This window comes from Phalacrocorax aristotelis, chromosome 7, assembly GCF_949628215.1.
Source record: "Phalacrocorax aristotelis chromosome 7, bGulAri2.1, whole genome shotgun sequence".
NCBI classification, from domain to species: Eukaryota; Metazoa; Chordata; class Aves; order Suliformes; family Phalacrocoracidae; genus Phalacrocorax; species Phalacrocorax aristotelis.
This window is the reverse complement of record NC_134282.1, coordinates 2,991,141-3,018,086: the sequence shown is the minus strand read 5'-3', so window position 1 is coordinate 3,018,086 and position 26,946 is coordinate 2,991,141. Positions and strand designations below refer to the sequence as shown.

General features: G+C 39.6%; 1 protein-coding gene across 11 annotated transcripts in view; it reads left to right on the top strand.

Moving 5' to 3' along the window:
• The window catches only part of NAALADL2 (N-acetylated alpha-linked acidic dipeptidase like 2), a 503,571-nt gene that overhangs the window by 340,393 nt on the left and 136,232 nt on the right, over window positions 1-26,946 (top strand). For all 11 annotated transcript variants that reach the window (XR_012661452.1, XM_075098454.1, XM_075098450.1 and 8 more), the window contains one exon: window positions 20,442-20,585. Coding sequence is in view for 10 of the 11 variants with exons in the window: in XM_075098454.1 (XP_074954555.1) it covers window positions 20,442-20,585 (144 nt within the window). In the remaining variant the exon portion in view is untranslated. The remainder of the gene's footprint in view (window positions 1-20,441; window positions 20,586-26,946) is intronic.

The following is a 26,946-nucleotide window of genomic DNA, read 5'->3' as shown; positions in this document are numbered from 1 at the left end:
TGTCAAGTACTTGTCCCAGAAGAAACGTCTTTACTTCTCGCAAAGTCGAAGCGTGACTTAAATCTTTATCATAGTATTGTGTATTATCCTTGGTTTTTGTTTTTTTTTTTTAAATCTGCATTTGTAAAGAACTACCAGAGGGTAACGTCACAATAACGAACCCATGCTGTCGTTGTGATTTCTTTTCCTCTTGCCTTTTCAAGATACATGTACGCTGCTTAACAGAAGTATTTCTGTGAAATTTTAGGACAGAACAGTCCAGTTGTAATTGCAAGACTGACTTTGTACGTAATCCAAGCCAAATAATTGTGGCGTCAAGCTCGTAATAAACTTTAGCGTAGATACTGGAAACGCATTAGGTCTTGATTATCGTTAGTGCTTCTGCAGTGCCTCTGAAGGAGGAGTTCTAGTATTTTGCATTTTAAACAAATACCTTCAGGTTATTAATTGCAGGTGTGTTCCGTGAATGGCTGCTTCTGCCAACCTGAAGCAAACCTCTGACACAGCTTTCCCTTTTCTTTTTAAATTGTATATAGACAGGAAGCACTGCAGATGGAAGTATCCTGGGTGTAGGAATTCCTGGAACAAAGCTAAAGCTAATGGGGGAGTTATATTTATGTAAGTTGCTCTGAAGAGGCACTCACAGTTTCAGAAATCAGTCTGAATTATTTCAGTCTCCTGATTATTCAGTGGGCCATTTACTTTTGTGATCTGAGGAAATTTCCAACTGTAGGCTGCCAGCTCTAATTTAGGTCATTGGCCGTTGTTGAAAGTGTCAGGTTATCTGACCATAATGGTTTTTCCTGTAGGGTAAATACAGGTTTGCGGCAGCTTGTGCAATAGGTACCACATGCACGTCTCGGTGCGTTTGTGGTTAACAAATGGATTAAGGAGGGTTCAGTATAGACTTTGCCCTTACCATGCAGGATTTCTTTCACATCAGTCATGTCTTTCAGGAGCTGCCCTGACTACAGAGTTGAATAAGAGTATGTAACATACACAGTTTCATTTCCTCCTTTAGCCTGGTGAAGCCCCCTTGGACGTGCTTCACAAAAAGCCCAGACTTTGGGGTACCCGGGCACCTAACGTGACTTCCACACACTCCGAATGCGGCCTGAGCCCTGTAAGTCTAACCAATACTTCTCTGAAAAAAACCCAATTTTTCCAAAACCTGTGAGAAACAATGATGATTTTAAGAAGCATTTGATCTAAATGGAATGACTTGATAATATCAGCCCTGGACATGAGATACATATTCTTTAGAAAACACATTTTTTGTTACAGCTTGAGAAATACAATTACATGCAGAGTCCAAGGAGCACATCAATATGAAGGACTGCAAGTTAGGTGAAGGATAGGAAAAAACCCACAGTAGTAATTTAGTTCATATTTGTGGGGTTTTTTGTAGAGGTTTGCATTGGGTTGGCCAGGACATTCTAGGAACAGAAAAAAATGGTTACCTTTTCAAATTCAGTAGCCAGAATATAGGGAACCAATGCTAACGAGCACCATTCCAACCAGAGGTAGAAAAATACACTGGTTTTCATTAGATTTTCAATAGGTTTGTTTCATGCTTTCTTTTCCTGGGGACTTAAGCTGGAGGTTAGCAAAAAAAATTTAAAATATTTACTTACTTACAGTAGGAGACAGAAAATTATTGAACAGACTTTAAAGGGAGTATAATCAGCCCAATTAATCTAAGGCAGTACCTTATTCTGCTCAATAAGCTATGCCAGGAAAATTACTATTTAAACAAGCTTGCATACATAACTCAAAATCTAATTTTGTGATTAACTTATATAGGTTTATAGATACTTGAAGTTTCATCAATACAGGTCCTGTAGTATCTAATTACATGCACAAAAGAATTGTGTAAGGAGGATTAATACTAGCCTCTAGCAAATTCATATTAATATATTAAATAATTTGGGTGATTGATCATTTCAGGTTTCTTTTTTCCATTTCCTTTCAGCTCTGTAACACTTCTCAAGAGTCAGTGCCGCTTTTTCAACTGCCACTCATCAGTAAGATTGGGTTTTTGTGAGAACTGAATCAAGTAAGGGGCCAGATTTTTTAAAAAGGACTTATTTCCTTCGTTTCTGTGTCTTCTCTCAAATCAACGCAACCAGGAAGCACAGCCTTGTGTGTAGGCAGATGGATAGATATCTCTACGTAATGAAAAAACATTGGGAACCCTGTCAGCGTCTAGCTTTGTGACTGCGTACTCAGCACTGGTGACTGAGATGACTGTGGCTTCAGTAATGGAACATCTTTCGAATGGCCCCTCCATGCTTAGTCCTGAGTTAATTTTAGAGGTTAGCAGGACTTGGAATTGCTTAACCAAATTAAACCAAAATTGAATAAAATTCTATTTTAGTTAAAATATAGTTGTAACAAAAGTAATAGTTTGTACTTTTTCAGGTAGTGCATTTTGCTTGTTTCACAGCATTTAGTACCTTTTCCACATAATTGCGGTATTGATGTTTGTGCAAAAAGTATGAAGTAAAAGCACAATAACAAAGATCAGTGCTGTCTACAGACTAAAGTAGTCTTTTTGCCCTCTTGATCTGTTGTTACTTAAATATGAGACTTCTTTGCTGCAGTTGAAGTGCAGGCCGGGAAACGAAATTGTGAATTGGTAACCTGAAATCTTGTTAAGGAATACTTGAATTTTGGCCTTATAATGAACAGGGGTGGAAACTAAACTGCTCAGTCAGCTCTGTCTCGCTGGCTTAAGTGCTCTTACGCAGCATACCACGTTTGAGAATGAAAAGTTGTCTGCAGCAAGCGCATGGGAAAATAATATTTGATCTATGAGTGGCTATAAATATTTTTTTCCGAGCAGAAAACACATACTCGAGGACAAATTGCAACTTTCTTACAACACTATTGGCAGGAACTAGTTTATTATAAAACTACAAATGCTAGTTTGCACACTTGCATGAAATACAGCGCCCGTGACAATGAAGGATGATGTTACATGTTGTGGAGGCAATCATGTAATATATCAAGTGTCACATCAGTGGAGCAGTGCCAATGGAATTTGCAAATGTGACGTCTATTTATTTCTGCCGGTAGAGAGGAGGAGATGAAATAACATGGAAGTGATGATTGCTTGTGACACGTTCCTTTCATGAAAATAACTGCTTTAACCCATGTTGTTATAGTCCGTGAGTAGTTCTTATTTGTATTTCTTTGCTGCTTTCAGTGAGACGTATTTCTGAACGTTTGTTTGTGCTTCTGCCTATCAGTATGATGGAGTCAAGAGCATCTATTCTCTACTGTAAAGCTGCGGTGATTGCTTACCAGCTTTGGAACTTCCGCCCAAAAATCCACGGAACTGAATTGCGACAGTAAAGTGATAGAATCAGCACAGAGGCAACATTGAGGGTTGGCTTATCAAACGTATTTTGAAATGAGTGCTGAATGAACTTTACAGTAACGATTCAGTGACGCAGGAGAGTGATGCTGTTGCTTTCCCACTGGAAAAGTTCTGGGTGAGGCTTGTCTTAGTACAACAGCACGTCAGAGCACGGTAACTCTGCTTCCTAGGTACGATTTCTTTGCCCAGACTATGCTCTCCAGAAACACGACTCTGCTGCTGCTTCTTCTAGAGCAGTCTCTGTCAATGGCAGCTGGAGGGTCTCTGTTTCACGTGACGTGGGGTTTCTGGGGGGGTGTGCGTGCACATACATGTGTTTGTAGGCCATACAAAGTCTGTTCAGGTGCCTGTGTCATCACACTGTCTTAGTTACTGAACCAGAAGCCTGTATGAGGCGATTTTACCATATGATCCAGACACACACGAGCTGTGAGTCCAAAGTACTTTTGGAATTCATGTGTGTTTCTGTATATTTGACTTCAGATGTTTCAAGAGTCTTCCTGATAGATGTGGATGTTGTGGGCCTTTGAAACCTTGAGGTCCCTTCTTCAGAGACGGGGATAGTCCATGGAGATACAACAAAGAATAGACTTTAACAATAAGCAATTGAAAGGGTGTATGTTTATTGGCACTGCTCACATTTGTGAAGTTTTCAAGATACCACCATTGCAAATGTCTGTAACGTTGATGAAAAAAATGAAATAAGGAATGTTGTCCTTGACCCTGACCTGTCGCATAAGCAGCTCCTCTTCTTGGTACAGTTTTTGTACATAGTTTGATTAAGGTTTCTTCCATGGACCTGCATGTTTTTGAAAAAGGGGACAGTCTGGTCCCACAGCAGGTTCAGCTTGTGAAAACAATTCACTTGGTGCAAGCTCTTTGCTCCTACTTACGAGAAAGTAGTGGCAAATCTGGAGCATCTTCTGTAGCGTATTATTAAGTTCTCTTCCAGTGCCACTCTTTTTATAACAACAAAAAAAAGAGGTGAGTTGCCTTGTGTTCAGTGGTTTAGTTGAGGTACAGCTGCTATGGGGAGTGAGATTTGCACAGGCGTTTCTATTGGTGTGTATGTATTCTATATGCTTCTAGGTATAATTTAAAATTCATTAAACTTCAGGGTAAAAGGCAAAATGAAACTCGTTATGTATTGATTTCTTCTCCTCCACTGCTCTTTTGGAATTCTTCTACGCTGTATTCTTGTAAAAATAGAAAAAAAAAAAAAAAACAAGAAAAAAAAAGAATGGTTTTCCTGATTTCCCTACGACCTGGGCGAGCTCTGCACATTTAACACTCTAAAAGGCACAAAGGACAGTTCAATGCTGCCGTGTCCTAATCTTGCAGGAAGAAATTAGCTAGGAGGGGTATGGTCTTTGAGGGAGCTATAAAGAGTCTTGCCTTTTATTTCTTTTTAAAAGGAGAAGGGACCGAAGACGAATAAGGATGACATGTGTACATTAATTATAAACAATGCTTTAAGCCTGCCTAAGAGAATGGGAAAAATGTAGGGAACTTTTCTGCTTATATTTTGCTTCTGAAATGTAGTGTTTCAACAAAATACCATGTGTACGGCCAGAAAATTTTAGCACATGACAAAAGCTCAATTGAAAAGTTTTAAAATCCTTTGAAGAAAAGATAATGGGCGTTTCATTGTTGTATTTAGATAGGTGAACAAATGTATCTGCTTACTTAAACATTTCCCTATCTGGTATCAGTATCAGCTCTTGGAGGTGGAGGCATTGATGTGCCTGGCCACTATATGACTCCTGTGGTGTGCCTTACTGATTGCTTAAGAAGGGAGGGTAAGGGGATAATATAGTTCTGAGGGGAAAATGGGCCACTAAAAACTACTTCAGGATAATGCAGTTCCACTGATGCCTTTTAAAATCAAAGCAACTGAGACTGATAGCTTTTGGGTACACCAATTTAGTAGCTTCATTTTGCATCAAAGCAGATAAAATTTAATTTTAAAATATGCAAAAAAGAATTGAAAATATTTTTTACTGTGAAGAATTTTTAGAAATTGACTTTGAAGATCATTGATTTTAGTGTTTAAAAAAAATCACGAAAAATATTGCCAGCTAATTTTAAAAAGTTAACTGTGGAGCAGGGAAGAATATGTAATAATAGTTATGTGCATTATCAAGTTAATTCTCCCAGAGGTCTGAGGGTCCATTAGAAGAATATGATCTCTGCCTGCTCTTAGATAATAAGAGACAGATACCTATTTTTCAATATTTTAGTTTCATTCTGTAAAGTTGCTGTTGTTTTTCATGTCCATTTTTCCTTGTTCAAGCACTGTATTTTCTTTTTTTCTTTCCAACTTGTTTTATTATGTTACAGTCTTTGGTCTTTTTCAGATCTTTCTCTTTTTAAGACTGAGATCACAAAACACCACTCACAGGTTACTGCCAGTGAACACATCAGTTTAGATGTGAATATAAAGTGGCCCAAAATACTTCTTAAAAAACCAAACCAAACGGAGAAAGTAATGACTGCACGATAACTTTTGGGGGGGGCAACACACAAGTTTATTTCAAAACAAATAAAAATCTGTTTTTTCTACAGAACAAAGGTTCAATGCAGGTAATGTACAGTTGTGGAAAGAGAAGCTGTAACTGGAAGGACCGTGTTACGGAGACTTGGGCACACGTTGTTTTATACCTGCGAAGGCGCCTTTGAATTAAGTAGGAAATTTATTTTTCCAAGAAATGTAATATTCATCAATAAGGAGTTACTGTAATTCAGAGAAGGCGAACATCAAATTATCCCTGGCATTTGAAATGAATTTCAAAACATTGGATGATCAAAAGGGACACGGTCCATTTAACTTAGTTTTAAGTAATAATTCGGATTGATTATATTATTCTTGTTTTCTGCAGACTTTTAATACCTATATTTGGCAATAATCTCCATTATATTTGTGGAATTGTTAAGGATTGACTTTGAAAAATAATCCCAAAGAGCATTTTTCAAAAATATGTGTAGGAATTTGTTTACCCTTACTTCCAACTTAAAACATGACCTTGACTATAATATTTTGATACGATGCTGCTACTCTACCCTTCTTTAACAAGAAATTATTTTCTTAACCATTGCCTCATTTTCTTCTTTTTTTCAAATTTTCTTTGCTTCTGATCTTCCTAACTCAACTTCTCCTTGAATTTCAGGGGGTTTAGCTTAAATATTAAGTAGCTCCTCAACTCTGTTACTTCAACAATCTGATTTATTTTGCCTGTGTGTCTCAGGTAACCCAAGCTCTGTTGGGTCACATACCTCGGTGAGGGTGCAAAGGTGGTTCAGGAACCGCCGAGGGCCGAGGACTCCGGTCGGGGTTTGAATGAATGCTCACATACAGTGTGCTCTTGTGCCCAAAACAACCTCCAGTTCTCGTGGGTGTTCGTAACAGCCTTCGGAGCTGAGTACAGCAGTTACAGTAGTCAGCATGAACGTAATGAAACATTGCAAATACATAAGCGAGTTATTAAGTAAATTAAATACTGGTGTTTGTCTCGGAGGAGCGCTGCACATGGATTATAGTTTATTTTTCTCTGTTCTGTAATCCAGCAAATGAACCAATATGTGTTACAAGGGTTTCCACAGATGCAGAATTTTAGGATTTTCAGAGTGTAGCTCTTTCTCCACTCTGTACTATAAACAGGATTAATTCAGGATCTTGAGAACACCTATATCTTCATCTGAGAAAACTGTCATTTGACCTTGACTTGCCAGCATATTTTTTTTCTTCAGTAATTGTAACCAAATTATTAATGGTACATGAGCAAATCTATATCTACTATCTCTAACCTTGCAGGTAAAAGAGTAATAAGTTAAAGATGACCTGGGAACTTGGAACACTTTCCTTGCAAACTGGCTTTTTAAAAATGCTGCTTATTCTTCTCTGCCCGTAAGCATACTTCTCTTGAACTGGGTGCAAGCCCTTTAGAACAAGTTGTAACCCAATACAGATTTTGTTTTTGACTGCTCATACACCTTGGATACATTTAGTCATGATTTACCTTGAAAATGAGCATCACTGCATTCCCGATGGCAAGCTCCACTAAAACAAAGTTAAATGGTACAAGTATACTTTGAATAGACAGGCATTATTAGTAGATTAATCTTCTTTTAGAAATGTTTTGACGTTAGGATTGTACTAGTAAAATTAACACTGCAACTTCCATATTATCCTGATGTTACAATTAACCGTGCTAAACAGGAGTTATGTATTAATTTTGTAGTACTTTCAGACAGAACGTTAGAAGCTTTCTTGTTTTGAACTGTTTTCTTGAATGAGTCAATGCCTAAAAAAAGTTCCACCAGTGTTTTAGCGCAACAGGGATGCTTATTACAGCGCAGTAGGAGACTATTAGCTGGCCACTAAGATTGGCCAATGAATTCTTTTGCAGAGAAACCTGCAAAGCAGCACTGGTTTGTATCCAACTCCCCAGTTATCTCAAATTCCCAGAAATGTTGGTTTTAGATGCAGAGTGTTTTTTCTAAATCCAGCTATTATTAGGCGTGGGGTTTAAGTTACAAATTGTATTGGTATTTCAGAGGGATACAGTAAGTGCTCTTGACTGCAGTGCTTTGCATCGTCTTGGGGAGACACCCGATTCAGAGAGCTGTGTCCCCGATAGCTTAAGCATTATCAGTCCAGAGTGTGCAGTTATCAGTGTATCCCTATCCCTACCTATTCCTTCTGCTGTCTATGGAGTTAGGGGCTGCCATCACTGATTAGCAAACGTCCCAAATCATTAATTCCTTGCTTTCTCTCAAATTCAGAAGAAGCAACGCACCCATTTGAGGCTTCAGGGTTGCTGCTCTGCATACAGCTCAGCACACCAGATGGCTGCACTGCCATTCAGGGGGACCTCATTCACCTGGAGGAACAGACTGCCAGACACCTCATGAAGTTCAGCAGAGGGAAATGCAGAGCCCTGCGTGGGTGGGGGAGGAATAAGCCCACTCACCTGCACCCATCGGGGCACGACTGGCTGGAACACAGCTGGGCAGAAAAGGGCCTGCAGGTCCTGGTGCACACCAAGTCGAGCGTGAGCCAGCAACGTGCCCTGGCAGCAAAGGTGGCCAACAGCATCTTGGCTGCATCAGGGAGAGCGCTGCCGGCAGGTCGAGGGGGCGATTCTCCCCCTCCGCTCAGCACTGGTGAGGTGGCACCGGGAGTGCTGGGGCCAGTTCTGGGCTCCCCGATACAGAAAAGATGTCAACATGGTGGAGCAAGTGCAGCAAAGGGCTGTGAAGATGGCTACGGGACTGGCGCGTCTGACATCTGAGAAGAGGCTGAGAGACGAGGGATTCTTTATTCTTGAGCAGAGGAGGCTTGTGGGGATCCTGTCAATATGTGTCAATACTTGATGGGAGTGTGGAAGAAGATGGAGCCAGTTTCTTCTGCAGTGGGACTGGGGGAATGGGGAAGGAGCAACAGGCACCAGCTGAAGTACAGGGAATTCCCCTTAAGCGTAAGGAAAGCTATTTTATGGTGAGGGTGGGCAGGCGCTGGAAGAGGTTGCCGAGAGAGGTTGTGGCGTTTCCGTGCTTGGAGATGCTCAAAACCCAACTGGATAATGTCCTGGGCAACCTGCTCTGGTTGACTCTGCTTTGAGGTGGCGGCTTGTCCTTGAGCGATCTCCACAGGTCCCTTCCAAGCCCAACTGTTCTGTAGTTCGGATTTTGGCCAGACTGCTCTGTGCATTTAGGGGCACGAAGTGCCTTCATATAATATCTGGACAATACTGTCATGTTTCAGTCTTGTCTGGGAATTTTATGTGAGACTATTATCTTTTCCAGTTGGGATTCTTTTCATAGGTTGGGCAGATGATGGTATATTTGCAGTTCAGAGTTCCAGTATGGAAAGTTGCTAATTTCTCTGAGGAGAAGCTTAACGGATGGCAGTCAAAAGAGAAAATAAGGGGGCTGTCTTACTCTGGTTTTTTATGAGTGAAATGCTACCCAAGTATCTACAGTTAACAAAGAAAGAACTTTCAGAAATATTTTGCTGATAAGAAAGCAAATGTGGCAAGGGGGAGCTACAGAGCTATGCAGAATGAGAAGAGAAAGCAATCTAGGCGGTCCTGGTTTTACATTCATTAAGGTAGTATAGAGAGAAAAAGGGGGGAACACGACCCAGACAATTGAGTGCCTAATACCAGAATGGCACATGCATAGAATTGTTACTTAGTCTGAGAATATTCATACAGAATAAAAGTAAATACCTCATAAACCACACCAGAAATATCCCAGAGTATCAGCTGAACAGTAATAGTTTTTGAGGTCTTGTTCAACAGAGCACTTGTAAACCAGCATTTTCACACGTGGACAGAAAGTGAAGGTAGCCAGTTGCCTTGCTTCGACCCTTGCAGCAAGGAACCAGAAATACATGCTGAAGGCTGATTCAGTGCGTGTGCTGTGATTCAGTGTTTAATAGCCCTTGGGCTGACAAGAGGTTTCTTGTTGCCTTTGATTTCAGTTACATAGTTGTGTGTATGCAGGCATCTGTTCGCTAGGATCAGACTGTGATTAACATCTCATTTCTGATCAGTCATTACTCAACTACTGCATGATTATGATAGATTTAACAGGTAGTTCTTTATAAACCAGACCCTAACACGGAAACGATATTTTTCTCTGTGTGTGTGTGACGATTGTATTATCAGGATCTGATTTTTCAAATTAAAGGTTATGTGTTGCTCCCTTTCAAATTCAAAATACGAGGTGTTTTTGAAAATAATAAGAACCCTAGAGAAAATTTAAACTCTAAAGATAAAATTTTTTTAAGCTGTAGGTAGCTTTTGAATTGCTGTGCGTATTTAAGTGTCATTCTGTGCCATTGAGCAGTCGCTTTGTGTCCTAGAGGACAAGAGTATCATCTGTAATTGTGGTTTGGCAATGCAAGGCTTTGGGAGGGATTGGAGGAATTCCTCCCACCCCATCTACCTCCTTGTCCCGGCCTGCCTCCTGCTCTGCTCATTTATCTGTTCAGAGCACTGCTGTGATATGGGTTAGGGAACTGATCTAGCTTTAAAAAAAAACTCACGAAAGTTTGCTTATATAGTTCACAGTGTGGCCACTGAAACGGTTGTGCCAGCACAATTAATGGCACTGCCCGGTGGGGAGAGGGAATTGGTAACAGGCTGTGGGAAACCTCTTGGATGACCCCATACGTCATCAAACTGAAGCCAGAATGTGACTTTCCATGATTTCAAAGAAATATGGAAGAATAAATCAGAGATATATATTATTGTAAGAAAAGCGTAGTCTACCACAGATAACATATGCAATTTTATTTCAGGCTGTCCACCAAAAATCTACAGACAGCACGTGATTCTGAGTCATTGCAGTGTTTGCTACATGCTGTAAACAAAATAATTGGTATCCTAAACCTGTCACTTTCATTGTTTTCTTAGAGATTTTCTATTTCCATTCCATTCCTTGTAGAGTGTTATTGGGCTTTTATTATTTTTAATAACAATAAATCTCATTTTTGTGGGTAAACAGGACTCTGTGCTTGTTCCCAACCAGAACAATGATGGCATATGTCACCTGAGGTATATTCTGGTTGCTGCAAACATATTTCACCTAAAGCAAGACAGTTATTTGGCTGTTTGTAGTCTTGATCATCACCGAAGGGAAGGAATTCTGTGTCGGTGTCTCATTTCCGTGTTTGTTCTTTGTTTCATCTACAGTGGCTATCACCAGTGTAGAAAACCAAGGTTTATTTCATGCAGGAACAAGCTATAGGACCAGCCCATTAACTCGTGATTGTGCCAGCAGCTGAAGTGGTTAACAGGAGACCGAATTCATACAGGAGGTGCTTTGTGCCTGATCTGCTGGTGTGACTTAATGGTCCCACTGCTGAGTAGATGCCCAGGCCTGGGGGAACCTGGATCCTTTTTGTAGGAGGGAGAGGAACCTTTGGTTCTGCTGGGCAAACTTAAAGTAAACTGACCGATACCAGTTATTCCCTATCCTCATCCTTCCATCTCCTTCAGAAAGCATGGGAGAGGTAGCAACCAGCCAGTTACTGTAACTGGCCATAAACTAGAGAAAAGCTGCTTGCCCGCTGAGAATGCGAGAGCTGCTGCATTATTGGCATTGCTGGTTTTGTCTCTGGGGGCCAGACAGGAAAAGGAAACCAGTATCAGAAACTGCGTGAGGTCTGATGGGAATATGATGCTGCAGGTCGGAAAGGGCAGTTATCAAGTCTGGCCATTATAATTTTATTTTTTAAAAGAAATAGAATTTGCTTACTTTGGAGTTAAAAAGCATTATGGAAGCAAATGTGAAGTGCTTATGTTCAAGACTAAATGCGTGTCTATGAACTATATTATAAACTGTGAAACAGGGAATAGGTTTCACATCGCTTACGTAGTGCCTTACTCTTGTTACCTAATTCAATGTTTCCAAAATCTTGCTTTCAAAAAATATTTAAGGGCATGATGCAACCTTGAAGTACCAGAATGTGGGCTCCAATTATGTTTTCTGTGTCCTTTGCAACCGAGCAGCCCAAATTCATCCGCAGCACAACCGCAGTCAAGGGAGTAAACTTGAGCTAGGGCTGTACTTGGCCCGGGCTTTACAGGCAGATGGGATGGACCCAAGACGCTCTCAGACACAGACCAAGTATATTTTTTGATGAAACTGATAACAAATTCCATAATGTGTTTGACACTTGAATTCAATATGTTCTGTAATATTTCAGTTTGTAAAGCCATCTCTGTCAAGCTTAGTACGGCAGTTTGATCTGTGTTCCCTCATGCACACACATGCACGTACATGCTTCCCTGCAAATTCCAGTTCAAGAACGTTGTATACTTAATAGCCTGGGGAATATATTTCTGGGAGCAACAAACAGGTACATTTCAAACACAAGATGTGTAGATAGAGGATTCATGAAGTAGTTCTACTCTAAGAGAAAGGTTAAAAAAAAACCAGTCCAAGTATATGTCTGAAACATAGTATTTTGGGTTGCGCAGTAATTCTGAGCATCAGAACAATCACTTCAAGCAGTTTTGCTGAATTCCATTTGACTAATACTTCCCTATATTTTAGGAAAATACAAAATATCGGTTGACAATAAATTTGTTATAGAATTGTTTTGTCATATCATGTTTGAATCGCTTATTGGGTGCAAAGGTTTAAGGTTTAAGTAAGAATTTCTTTTTACAGTCCTTAGTGATACTCAATATCCAGTTTAAGACTCAGATAGCACGGCCGCAGTGTTTTGTGGTCAATTTTTTACGTAGCTAATGTTTTTGAGTGTTTCCAATGTTTTAGCACCGATTATTTCCCCACACGCACACTTGCGGTGTGCAGTACCTGTTTTCTTAAATCTAATGAAGGTAGAAGATGCTAAGCAATGTTTTGGTATTGAGAATACCTTAAATAAGATCCAAAATTAAATAGCAGAGTTTTGAGGATGATGGTTTGAATTCAGTGTGCATGTGAAGCGCAAATTGTGCAGAAGCCAAAATTTAGAATTATAGATTTTTCTTTTTTTAAATAAGCTTATTTTTAAAGTATTGGGCACCTCAAGTACTGTGTTCAGGTTTGGGCCCCTCGGGACAAGAAGGCCCTTGAGGGGCTGGAGCGTGTCCAGAGAAGGGCAGCGGGGCTGGGGCAGGGTCTGGAGCACAAGTGTGCTGGGGGGCGGCTGAGGGGGCTGGGGGGGTTTAGCCTGGAGAAGAGGGGGCTGAGGGGAGCCCTTCTCGCTCTCTGCAGCTGCCTGAGAGGGGCTGGAGTGAGGGGGGGGCTGGTCTCTGCTCCCAGGTCACCAGTGACAGGACGAGAGGGAACGGCCTCAAGCTGCGTCAGGGGAGGTTTAGGCTGGAGATGAGGGAAAACATCTATACCCAAAGGGCTGTCAAACACTGGCACAGGCTGCCCAGGGAGGTGCTGGAGTCTCCATCCCTGCGGGTATTTAAAAGAAGGGGAGACGTGGTGCTTGAGGATGTGGTTTAGTGGTGGACTTGGGAGTGACAGGTTAGCGGTTGGACTTAACGGTTCTATGATTCTGTGTCTTGTAACCCACAGAACTTGCATCAACCCTTTTAAATACCTACCATCCCTGTCATGAGGACGGACAGTAGTTTGTACATCACATGGCCCAAACTGCCTCCTGTCAGTGGAGAGTTTCTCCCAGTTCGGTGGGGAGGCGAGCATTTGCTCACACTGGAAGACGAGAATTGCCTGGTCCTTTCTCCCCTGCTACACGCCATTGTTACCGGGAGATAAGAATATGTTTTGGCTGTTCTCAACATGTGGAAGAATTATTCTTTCCTTTTCACGACTTAGTGGTTACACAACTGTATGATAAATGAAAAGGAAAAATTTTACTTCCGTGTCAATTGGTGTAAAAGTGTTTTGTAATTTGGCTCCGTTTTGGCCGCTTTTATGTCATTTTAATGATTAGCCACTATAACAAGCTAAGTGGAAAGGGGGATTCAAAACGATGAGAGTGTTGTGGAAAGTTTTTTGGTTTGGGGATTTTTTAATTATTATTGTCATTTTATTAAATAGTTTTAGAAGAGAGCAGGGGATTAATGAGGGTTTTTTTGCATCAGTGTGTCAGAGCAGTTTTGCTTTTACCAAATAAATGTGTTGCTTTTTTATTCCATTTCTCTTAAAAAGAAACAAGACTGACAGTATTTTAAAGGTATGTTAAGTAGGCACTAAGACAAGAGTGATTTGCGCTAAGAGACAGGGGAGTGGCGTTTTTCTTCTCTTTCATATTGGTTAAGCACATTTGCAGAGAAACATGGCAGCAGGTTCTAGAGGTATGTTTTCTTCTCATTTCGGCTGTGGAATTTCTAGTTTTATTTTTAAGGACAACAGAAATCTGCTTAAGGGGAAAGTCTTGGGCAATATATACCCAGATTTGCATCCACTCCATTGATAAAATGTGATATAAACAGAATACAGTGAATATGCTTTGTAAAGCAAAGCAATCTCTCTATAGTGTTATGTATTTGTGTATGTATCAACGAATGTATGGTGGTGTTAACTCTAGGGAGTTTATCACAGGTAGTGTGATATCTGTTTTTCTTCTGAGATCTTTTAACTCTTGACGTTATGGGAATGTGGAATTTTTTAAGTAGTGTTTTTAAAGAAGCCTTTTTATCCATCACCGATGCAAAGAAAAATATGAAAATATTTTTCAGCTGCTTTCTGAGCGCTCCCAGTAACTTGTTTTCCTTCTGGGTGATGCTCGCTACCTCTGAGTGGTGTATTTTCTGTAAATGTGCATAAACCTTTCATAGGCACGGCTGTCTTTCTCACGTGTATCTCAAATCAGTACATAGTACTAAGCATCCCTTGTCCATTTGTGAATCACGCATCCTGAAATGCAAGCTGCCATAATGCTGTTGTAGTTGGCACAACAGTTCATCTCATGTTTCGTTGTCTGTAAAGCTTCTTTGCAAGTCCTTCACTGGGGGCACTGTTAAAATCCCTCGTGGCAGAATTTCCAAGTTTGTTTTTTTTTGCAGAAGAGAAGCAAATGTTTTTCTCTCCCTCCATATTTCTACCAGTGGCTAGTGAAGTAAAGTACCTCAAAACTACCGTATGCTCCACACTGTAATTCTGGTGGAGAAGTCACGGAGAACCGAATGAAGACATAGCAGGAAAGTGCTTGTTACCAGTTCTACTACATGCGCATCTGCTCCCGGTTCTGCTCTTCTCTTGATTTAGCATTTTTCTATAGCAGTTATTTTTTCTTATCCTTGCTGATATTTTAGCTTATACCTCTCAAGATACTCTCTAAGTCTGAAGCTGTGGTCTTCTCCTTCCCATTAAAAAACTCAATTCTGACTTCCATTTTAAGCACCATAGGGCGATCAGCACCATTTGCTTTGCTTTAGAGAGATGGAGAAAGAGCTCTCCCTTTGACTTCATATGCAGAAAAAAAACGTATCTGACTTTCAAAGTCCCAACACCGAGCAGATGGGAGGCTTTCCCAGAACTTCCTGTTCAAAAGTGCTTGGAGAACAGCATCGGTTTTTCTGGATCAACGTTCTCACTGTATCCATTCACAGCAAGAAGTGGCAACCAGAACCAGTTTCTTTTTCTTCCCATGTTCGAAGAGAGAATTTAGGAAGGAAAAAATATGTTAGTGACTTTGTGAGGTGTAGCTGATGGTACGTTTGATATCAGAGGTTAGGTGGGTTCTGTATTCTAAGAACCTGCTTGAACCTAATCCTGAAATTTCATGTGAGTATGACTAGGCTCATACTAATAGTGCCATTGAAAGGTATATAGGAAATCAGTAAGGTTTGTCTTAGGAAAAGGTGTTACTTTGTGGAACTACTCATTGGAAGAGCGATGTGCAAAAACAGCAGCCGTAAAGACCTCAGATCTTGATGTCACCAACGTGGCAGTGCCACCCTTTGCTATCAGGCTTAATCGAAGGCTGCTTTTTGACTGAGACATGTCTGTCTTAAAAATGCTGCTCGTGGTCAGTAGTTTAAGCAGCTGTAGCTGAAGATGTAATAAAATAGTTGTTGCACAGTGGAATTGTTATGACTAACAGTAGTGATGTGGTTTTAGTACCCAGAGGCACCAATGAGCTGGTGGACTCTCCCCGTGGTAGGCACTGCTCAGTCCTTTTCGGCCTGGGCACGTGGTTAGATGTGAGTCAGGAGAACCACAGATTTTGTAGGGAAGTATAAATAAATCATTGTGACTCGCTTCGTGAGAACCAATGGAAGCCTAACAGCTACTGAATGTGTCAGCAAATGGGGGGGGGGGGGCAGCTGTATACAAGTTCAAAGCGCAGATGATGTAATTGTCTGCGATGTGTCAGTTTTGTCATGGCTAATACAAGATCAAGTGCTGACAAAGGGTAGTGCAGAAGATACCCCGGCATACGTGTAAATAGAAGAATACCTGTTTCACAGAAATGCGCTGAACTAACTCTTCACTTCAGGCAATTCAGTGACAGAACCATCTCTTTTGACCAAACGCACTTTCTTCTGTCTTTTATGTTCTAATTTATTCTCATCGTGTGCTATGAAGTCCTGCTTGGAGTGTCTTTTCTCAGCATAAAACTGTTTGTCAAATTTCTATTAAGCTTGAGGTGAAAAATTAATGAGCCATTCACTTCAGATATTTCAAAACTAATACTGCTCTATTATTAATGCAGCAGAAAGTCAAAGATGTGGGTATGTACAATTATGGTTTGGTCTTCAGTAAGACTCTACTTTTCCCCTGTTTTGTGGGGGGACATCATTAAAACAGAGTTTCAGGTCATAGAAGGAATTATTTTAATGAATTTCCTCAGTAAACTTTTTAGGCAGTTGTATTAACTTTTTTGTTTTATCAGATCCTGGCAGAGGGTGACTTTAGTAAACAGATAGTGATGGAATACAGTGTTCTGTCCAATCGTACTCTGAATCTGGAATTTAAATGAAAGTGAACCGAAAGTTGATTCTTTCAGCACAAAAGTTTTAGAGAAGAATAAGTAAAAGCCTAATTGCATAATACTGAAGAAGTTGTTGGTAAAGCAATGTTCTTTTGACTAGAGAAGTATCACATTGTGACTATATCTCTTTTGTTCCATGTGCGCTGATTTTTCAGCCTTGGCAAAAGCCACTGAGGCAATGGTAAAGTTGTACTTCAACCCAGAACTGAGTGGCGTATGGTACAGAAGGATTACTGTTAAATTCTCCCGGTAAAAACTTCTCAGAAATCTCAGAATATGTTACCAATACCGTTACGTTAAGTGACAGGACACTATGAAACCAGCGGGTATCCCAGGCTGAGCGGTGTGGAAACCGGTGCTCAAGGCTTATGCTTGTGTTGAAAAAAAGAACACAGAACACAGTAACTGCAAAAGTAGAAAAGTAGGCCTCAATTTCTATGCAGAAACTTTCTAAAGATTGCCTCTTTTTGTGCTCCTAAAATTAACTAAATAATTGATTAGCATATTTTTCTTCTTGCAATCCAGTATGTTCTCTAGAGTCTTCCTTAAATTAATAGCTGTGTTAGGCCTGGCACAGTTAGATTGTTAGACTTGCATAGAGGAAGCAATTCTGTTTCTTGGAAGATTTTCATGCTAGAAAAAGTAAATTTCATTACAAGCAAAATCTCAAATTTAAATTATTCTCAACGCATTTCTTGTGCTCACAGATCCTGAAAGCACTATGTGCTTCAAGGAGTCTGTCATCCCGCAGGGAAAGAGCAAGCAAGAATCTCGCAGTTCTTTCGTTACGTTGGTTTCTTTGTGAAGTCGCAGTGCGCTGTTCTGCGGTTGGTACAGCACCAAGCCCGTGAGTCTTTAAAAACTCTGAATGATTGTGATTTTACTGGTAGCCCTGGAAATCTCCAGATTTTTTCAGTGCACGCTGTGTTTTACTGAGGTGATTGGTCTTGGCTCTTTCACTTTTGAAGTCTGATTACGATGTAGGTAGCTTTCCTCAGTCTCCTAAACAAGGTTCCCTCATGGCAACTAATAAAATGGCTGGCAGGGCGAAAGGAACTCTGTAATTTTTTTTTCCTTAAAGCATTTTTTTAATATTAATTCCAATAGTGATTTTTTTATAACTAATTCGGGAAGTTTGGTTACTAGAGAGTCATTTAGAAATCAGGCCTGGAAAAGATGTCAAGAGGTCATCTAATCTAGCACCTTCCCTCAGGGAGGGGATCAGCCATATCTACGTCATCCCTGACAGATGTTTGTTTAATCTTTTCTTTAAAGAGATTTCAGTTGTAGAGATTTTTACCACCTGACCAGGCAAGTCTTTATTAATTCCTCCAATTAGAAACAACTTCTTGCAGAAAGCTAAAATCTCTACATTTTAAATCTCTTTTTTTTTTTTCCTTTTTTCTTTTTTTTTTGGTCCCGTACTTCAGACTCCATCTTATATTGTTAAATGATTCATTTTTAGACATGGGAGGTTTTGTCATGTAAGTTGTTCTTGAAAGTGTATCTTTCACAGTTTATTCAGGTGTGAAGCTCGAGTTGTCGCTAGATGGAGAAAGGAGAGATGCTTTTCATCTGCAGCGTTTTGAGCTTCATTGCTCCTGTAATATGGTCTGCAGATTGACAAATAATAGACAGAAAATAATGTCTCTCTTACACGTCTCTGATGGACATTTTGGGATTCTTTTCGATTCCAGAAACAGACTCTCGAAGCTTCAGCAAACTGATTTTACCATCGATTTACTTGAACTAACAACTTTGAGGGATTTTCAACCTTGCCCATATTTGATAAGACAAAACTTTTTCTAAGTTACCTTGTTCTGAACCAGTTCTACCTTCCTACCTAAAAATTTGTTCAATTCTTTCAAAGTGAACCCTGAAAATACTTCCACTGTGTATTAAAGCTGAACAACAGATTTATTTTTTTTATTTATTTAAATGTTATGGCCTTGGTCGATTTTTGCATTATGATCAAAGGCATACTGTAAGGAGTCTCAGGAGCTTCTAGCACAAAAATATAACAAAAGACGGAGGACACGCATGGATTATTTTAGATTGCGGTTCAGTAACAATGCTCCTGAGCGCAATTTTCTAGAAATTTATTAGAACGTGTGCTGCTGATTTCTGATAGCTGCTTTCCTTTGTGACTGTAGTCGCACAGAATGTGAAGGATGCCTTCTGCTTGTAAAGTACTCCATGTCAACAGAAAATGTGGTATTTGTTTCGCAGAGGTCTCGGAGAGAGGCCTGGTATTCTGAACCTGTGGTTGGAAGCTCGGAAATGATTCGGAATGGGCAGGTGTATTGGAACTTTGCAGGAGTTTTGCAGGTTGTTCTAGAGCTGGTTTCTGCCCTGTGCTATGAACCTTCTCTCCCTCCTGTGGTGGGCTTTCATCTGCAAGAGTATCCTCGCTTTCCGTGGAAAGAGATGGTGCCTTTATTAGGCCAGCTAAAATAGTTCAGAAAAACAGATGAGTGTTTTGTCCTGAAGTGCTTCAGAGCACTTCCATGTGCAGAATTTGCCTTTTTTTTTTTTCCCTCGTTTCCCTCCAGTTCTGTCAGTAGGTCTCCCAAAATATCTCATTATCTCATCAGAAACCTTCCCATGCTTAAATGTTGGACAGTCATGTCTATGGAAACTCATGGTTTTTCAGTTAAAGGGAGATTTTAAAACATGCATGAATCTGCTGATATTATGAGGTTTGTGCTGTGGCTTCTTAAGATCATAGAGCTGTAAACAGAGTATTCTGATGCTTTCTGATCCTTACCTTCCTCCACTTGACATGTCTGTCTGTCTGTCTGTCTAGTACGCTCTTACTCCAGATCTCCTTCAGCTGAGCCTTCCATCACTGAAACACCCCTGCATGTATAAAATAAATTACAGTCACCTTAGCTGCACCGAACCCACTTTGAGTCAATGAGATTGATCAGACAGTACTCTTTAAAAGAGGAAGGTGTATATTACAATTTTTAGGCTTTTTGGTATCCGCAGAGAAGCACGTCTCATCAAGTTGCCACTATATCATCAACATGCATCCTCCATGGCGTGTTTCTTGCCAAAGTTCTCACAAAAGCTTGTGTGATAGCTCGCCCTTTAAACAGTTTAGTGCTAAGTAGCACAACTTCTGTAGCATTTAAACGTTTTGGCATCCCTAGCAAAACAAACAGCCTGATGAGTAGTAGCATCATTCAGTGCAGGCACATACTTAGGCATGATTTCAGGCTGGTTAAATGACTGCTCTTCCCTGTAAGGCTGTGCTCAGTTTTCACTTGAATTTGAAAGTTATTGCTGATCAGTAATTATGGTTTTCAGCCTCCTTAAATTACACACCAATTTAATTTGTTGTGTTTAAGCAACACACAATCTAATATCTGCTTGGACTCTTTGACAGATTGTTTCTTGTGGAACTGCCCTTCAAATACTATAATATGTACATGCAGTTTTGTGGTACATGTACTAGAAGGGCTTTGGTTATTTTTTGGTAAGGTAAGTACAAAATAACGCTGCTTGTCTAAATCAATTGTCTTAAGTTGTATGGTAGATATTTGCTTATTTTGTTTTGCTCATGCAGAAGAGAAATCTTCTGGTTTTCATTGACTAATTGCTGTTCTCTTTCTGTCATTTAAGATGGAAGCTACAGACACAGTCGCCTGAATCTCACAACGCTGTTAGTACAACCAATTTCTGCAGTGCTTGCCAAAATACTCATTTCCTTACCTGAGGACACTGTCCAAAAGGATAGGTGTATTCCCCTCCAAATGCCAGCTACAGGTAATTCTTTTTAAATAATCTTTCCTTCTAGCTATGAAATATTCTTCAAGGCCTCCAAGTCCATTTTCTATCACTGTGTATAACTAAGAGGTTTAGCTGATTATGGGTATGTTTTGCTTAATTGCTTTCTAGAAGAGACTAGGAACAATCTAAGAATTTCACTCCCAATATCTGATCAATGGAAGTTTTGGGTGAAAAAAAAAGTCTCTTAGTAAAAGGCATTAAGCTTTAATTCTTAATATTGACTTAAATCCCCCTCTGTCTAGATACCATCACCACAGAGATTTTGCTAGTGCTGCAGAATGGTTTGTTAGGCCTTGTTGTACTACTAAGAATGTGATTTTAACATTAAGGCACGACTAGTAGTATTAAAGTTATTCTGTGTCTTTTGTCTGCCTGTGGCATAATAATGCTATCACTCTATCAGTTCCTTAAGTTGTATCTGCTGTAGGATAAACAATGTATTGTCTGAACCTTCAAGCACCTTTTCCTCCAAGTTTCACCAGGAAAACAGTCATCATGATAAGAACAAATACCTGCGTAGAGCTAGATGTAATGAAGGAATGCATTCAGAGCATCTCTTCAGAGATAATGCCGTTAGCAAAGTCATACAGATTATTGCTTGAACAAACTCGCTGCTGATGTGGGGGAAAAAGTGAGAAGAGTCTTCTAGCAAAGATACTGCCCGGTGTTTCAGTGAAGGCAGGAACACCTTCCAGCTAACTTTCCAGATGAGACGCGTGTTTAAACAGTAACTTTGTCTTGACATTTGTTTCGTACCAGTCTATCTTTCACTGGAAAAAAACGCAGAGAAAATGGTGTACTTTACCATAATGCCTGTTTAGATGAATTGATTTTGAAGCAGTGGTCTTCGAAGGGGGAGGCATAAGAAGTTAGCCCCTGTATCCTGTGCTAAATGCAGTGATGAGAACAGTAACGGCAAATTTTAAGGGCAGCCATTGTCCTATCTCATATGTGCTGTATCACTTGTTTATAGCTTTTGGAAAGCTCTTGTGGAATAGGAATACAATACAACAAGTCATAAAAAAGGTTGATTAATTTTATGACTTGTGTTAGTGTTTGTAGTTATACACACTAAAAAGAAAGGCAGAAAGACCTCACGCTCCATGGCTTTAAGCTGTTGTGGTTAGGCCGGACTATTGCTCTCCATGCATGGCTGAGTAGGTATTTTAAACACAAACTCATCTTCCCCACAACCAGCAGAAAAAGGCTATATAAATGGGGAAAGGTCATTTTGGAAGGGACAAGTGCTTAACCGTGCCAGGTAGGGTGCGTGAAGCTTGGTAGCATCGGCATTTTCAACAGCTGAAGCGCCTGAAGGAAAGCATGAATTTGGGCTGGCAAATGCCGCTTGTTTAGGAGAGACAAAAGGCTGCACTGTCTCTGTTTCTCAAAAAGCTTTATGTGGAGGCTGCAGGACAGAATCACCCGAAGACTAGCTTATTCTACTTCTGTGACAGGTGTGGCACGTCAGCTTTATTTGCCTGAGAAGGCAGGAATTCTGTGTGGTGGAAAATTTCTGGAAAGAAAGAATTTCCAAGCTAGCAGTCCTGTAAGAGCCAATCTGTGTCCGTCTTACTCTGGGTGAACACAACAGCTGTGTTCGATTGCATATAAAGCTCCTGCAGCACAGTAACCTATGTGGGATTTTTTTTTTTTTAAAAAATCTTAATCTATTGAGCAAGTAGGGGTCTATAAAAAATAGCCTGGCACAATTCTGTAATGCATTACGATATATTTTGCCTTGAAATAATGGTGAAACTATAGATGTGCCAGTGCATAGGGTGTGCTGAAGCATTCAGTAGCAGCCGTATGGAAGAGATAAAAGGCTAGTCTCATGAAAAGAATCTTGTATGACTATTTAATAATGATAGCGAAGGAGAAATGCTGAACAGAGCAATGCATATGAGAACAGTGAAGGCTGAATTTGCAGTCTTCCTGTGGATTTGAAGAAGCTGAAGAGAGAGGTTGCACTTCTGACGTAGAAGTCATCACTTATCTGTCAAAAGAGGTGAATGAGCAATTCACATGATTGGTTAGCTTAAAATTTGTTAGAATAAAATGATCATCATTCTCTCATCAGTATGTTTCAAAAAGCTGAACAGCAGATTCATCAGGAATGATTAAACATTTAGATATAGTTTTCTCCCATTGCCTCTTTTTTCCCCTTAGCCTTGCAGTTTTGAAGAGACGTAATGTGACAGAGGGAGTGGGAGGATGCAGAGAGACATCTGAGAGATAGCAAATGCTTAGAACCTACAAAGTGAATAGTGAGAATTGAAGTTAGCTGTTAGTTTTGTGTTAGTTCAAGTTCGTAATTAGATGTGCTTTTTGTTCAGTATGGTGCATTGTTGTTAATCCTCATTAATCTGAAATTCGGTGCTCCCACAAACTTCTTCCAAAAAAATTAGCAATTAGGAGGAACTTGAGTGAAGTTTTATTGAAAAGCTGTACACTTTTTTTTTACAGAATATAACTAAGATATTTGCTAGAACACTGTGAAGATTGCCATAAAACTGAAGCACTCCTATAAACATAAATGAAGAACGTCTTGCTGTGTTGCAGTAAACTTTCTTTGTTATTTGCTAAATCATCTGCCAGTTGGTAGATTTCGGTCAGGGGCAAATCCTGCCTTTTTAGTGACTCTCTTGAGTATTTAAAGTAGTTCTATCTAGCAGAATTTAATTTACACAGTGTTTTTCATCACTAACAACCATATACTCTGGTGTTAAATGGAAGTCTGATAGCCTGGAAGTCTCGTAGTTAAAAACCCTAGTGATACGTGTCTGATTTTTCTCGTTGACTTTAAGTGTGAATTTTCATACGCATGATTTGCATCTGAGAAGGCAGAAGAGGAGGAAGATTTGGGGTTTCACTAGTGATCAATCTCCAGCTGTCTGTGGCAGAAGAGCAGACCTGAGGATTTCACAGATCAACTTACATGATTAAATAGCTTTCGCTGTCATATGGTACATAAGGAAAAAGGTGTCGTATTTTTCAGAGGATGCATGGAACCCTGAGGAATTTGAGTTGCCAGACTTGTAAACAGGGAGATCAAAGGGATATTGCCTGAAAGGTGCTCAACCGAATTCCTTTCTACGACTTAGGAAAAATTAGATAACACAGTATGTGAGGAAATCTGTTCACATGGCTAAGTAGCTGTTTAAAATCAGAGGAAACAATAAGTAAAATAAAAATGGTTTTTAAAAGTGAAGAGATGGAGATAGTCACCAACAGAGGCAGGGGTATGTGCTGGGAGGTGTTCAAGTTATTCATAAATGGCTATTAATAAAGGTCCCTTTCCCTCCTTCCTCTTCAGCCACAGGATACTGTGCATGCTAAAAATTTACGAGTCTTAAATTTACATGAGTTTAAAATTCATTGAGGAAAAGACCAATCAAAAGAGCTGAAACACACACAGCCTCTCCCCCACTCCCTGCCAGTTAACTGCCGACAAGGCACTGGACGGCACAATACCGTGTTAGGAAAGCATCCTATTCTTACGTTCTTCTCCACATACGTGCTGTTGGTCGCTCTTGGGGATCAGGGCTAGATGGCTGGCTGGGCTGGCCCAGTATGCCTGAGCAGCGTAACTCAAGTTACAGGAAATATAATGCAAGCATTTATGCATTGATCTCACTTAAAAGCTTCTAAGTTTCATCAGCCAACTGATGTTTAAATTCAACCCTATTTCTCTCTTTGTTTAGATCAACCAGGATCACTGAGGGTGTATTATTTTATAAAATATCGCTGGACTTAACACACACAGAAGATGGTCCCATTTCTTACGAGCCCTTAATGCCTTTTGCTGTGGAGTAGGTGCAGTTATTTATATTTTAACTTATCAAATAGAAACACCAACGCATGTATAGTTCAAGTAACTTGAATGGTGTCAAACACTATGTGAATAATAGAGCCAGGTATGCAAAGACTCCCAGCCGTTCTGCTATTGCCAGTAAAATGACTCAGATCAAAATGCTTTTTAGGTAGAATCATTTGATCTTTTGTAACCTTTTTTAGCCTACATAATACAGTCATTGATCAACACTGAATCATCTTAATGACTGCAGTGCAAAACATCATTATAGGCTGCAAACAAATCCACATCCTCTACCAAAAAAGGTGAGAGTGGAAGTGGAACGGATAACAAGAAGTGCCTGTTACTGGAAAGGTTTGTAGCATAACATAAAGAAGAATTTTTGTAAGACTTTGAACATCTATTTTAAACAGTTCCACATGTCATGGTTATTACACTGAGCTTTATAGTCAACTCTGATCATGTGAATTTTGAACCATTAATTATATGAAAGGAATAATTGGAAGAGTCCTTAGTTTCCATATTATACAATCATCGCCCAAGACAAATAAAGTCCTCTGCCAAGCGCTGCACTACTGCAAATCAAGCCTGTCGTCTTTTCAGTCGGAGGAAGGGAATGAAAAGATAAAGGATATATATATATCCTCCTATTAGGCTACAGCCTTGTGTGGTGTTATATGTGTTTCTCCTTCATAGCTCGCTACCTGTCAGAGAAAAGAGAGAGTACCATATTAATAAACTCTGGCTGCGCCATCGTGCACTATGATACCAATATGCAAACCATCCCATAATTTCTAGGTATTTGCACTATGCTAAACATAAATCCAAGAAAACAAGCAGAGAAAAGCGCCAGCGTATTGTGTGGCAGCGCACGGTACTGTATCGAGCAAACTGGAATTCATTGTACCCAGCAGTGGAAATACGATGATGTTCTGCAGATGCTGGCCTCGCAGAGAAGTGCGCGTTCGTCGGGGAAGTCGGATGTCGTACCGACGTGCTGTATATTAAAACTTACAAACATTTACATTAATACTCTTGGGGTTTTTTTTTTAGTGATTCCGTTAAATTCTATTCTCTTTTTAAATAGCAGCTCATGAAAAGAATTAAGCGTAAACAGTGTGAAGCATTTTTTTGTCTGTTCTCTCTACTCCTACCTGAAGCCCCAAGAGTTTTTCTACCACAATTGTGACAGATGAAGATGCATTTCCAGAATTCTGTTCTGTGCCGTTAACTTTTCTGTGTGATGCTTTGTTTTTGATTGCTGTTAACAGGTAAAGAATCTCTCAAAATAGGGTGAGATTATGAAATTCAACTGCACAATACGAAGAATTCTCAAAATCCATAACTATTTTTGATACTGAGTGTGACACACTTATTCTGTATTGCATTAGGCCATCCCAGTTTAGAGCCTCCTTAAAGGACCTTATTCTAGATATTGCTTATTTTCAAAAGCTTTTCATCTGAATGGATTTATTGTTCAATTCCATGTTGTAGGTTAGAAAATATGATCAAATAGCAAAAAGTTTATTCATTAAGCTCTTCAGACCAAGATTAGGCTTAAGGACTCAGGGCCTACGAATATCCATTTAAAAAGGAAGCAACATAGTCTGTTAATCAAATAAAAATCTAGTAGGAAAAGAAATTAGGGATACTAGATTTCAAAGAGACTGGGTCTAGACGATGTACTGTTTATATCAAAAACAAAAAAAAAACAAACCAGTAAAGGCTTTTTGTTACAGGGACATCTGTTTAGGAGTTTTGACATATTCCTGCAGAAATAATTTTATAATTCAACAATTCTGTACATTGTCACAGATTCGGAATTGATTTTTGCATATGCAGTTTGATAGTGTCGCACAAGATTTTTTCAGAGGTAATATGTAAGTTGTTAAGTACATACTATTTTATAAGTTTATTTGCTTTTGTAAGTATGTAATTTATGTTGCATAGAGTATTTTTGGTATGTCAGTTATATCGTTACGTTAATGCTTATGACGCTTATATTTCTTCATTTAAAGTCCTCTGGTTGAAAACTGATTTAAAATATCAGGAGTAGATAGGGTTTTGCACTCAAATTGACATGATGAAATATTGAGAACTAACTAAAATATATTTTTCTCAGTCTGGTAAGTTTTTAAAAGCCCATTAACTAGGCAGCCTAATCTGGTAGTAGTAGCTCGGAAGTTTACCCAGTTGTTCCAAAAACTGTCTAATGAAAAAAAAGCATTTGTTTCAGATGACAGCAAAATCTGCTGTTATATGTGTATTAATATATACTTATCATATTGGTGTATTTAACAGGTTATTGCAAATCTTAAGTACTAGTCCCTATTATTCTGTACAGTAGCACCAACAGAATATAAGAAATCTATGACTTATTTGATTATTTGTTGGATGCAAATACCTGATGGTGTTTCTACACTGAGTGCAGTTAGTTCTTACTCTGTCATTGTGTTCTGTGGTATTTGATATTACTTTAAAGCCTCAGGTCCTGGGGCAAATAGCTTTATGAAAACTGCAGCT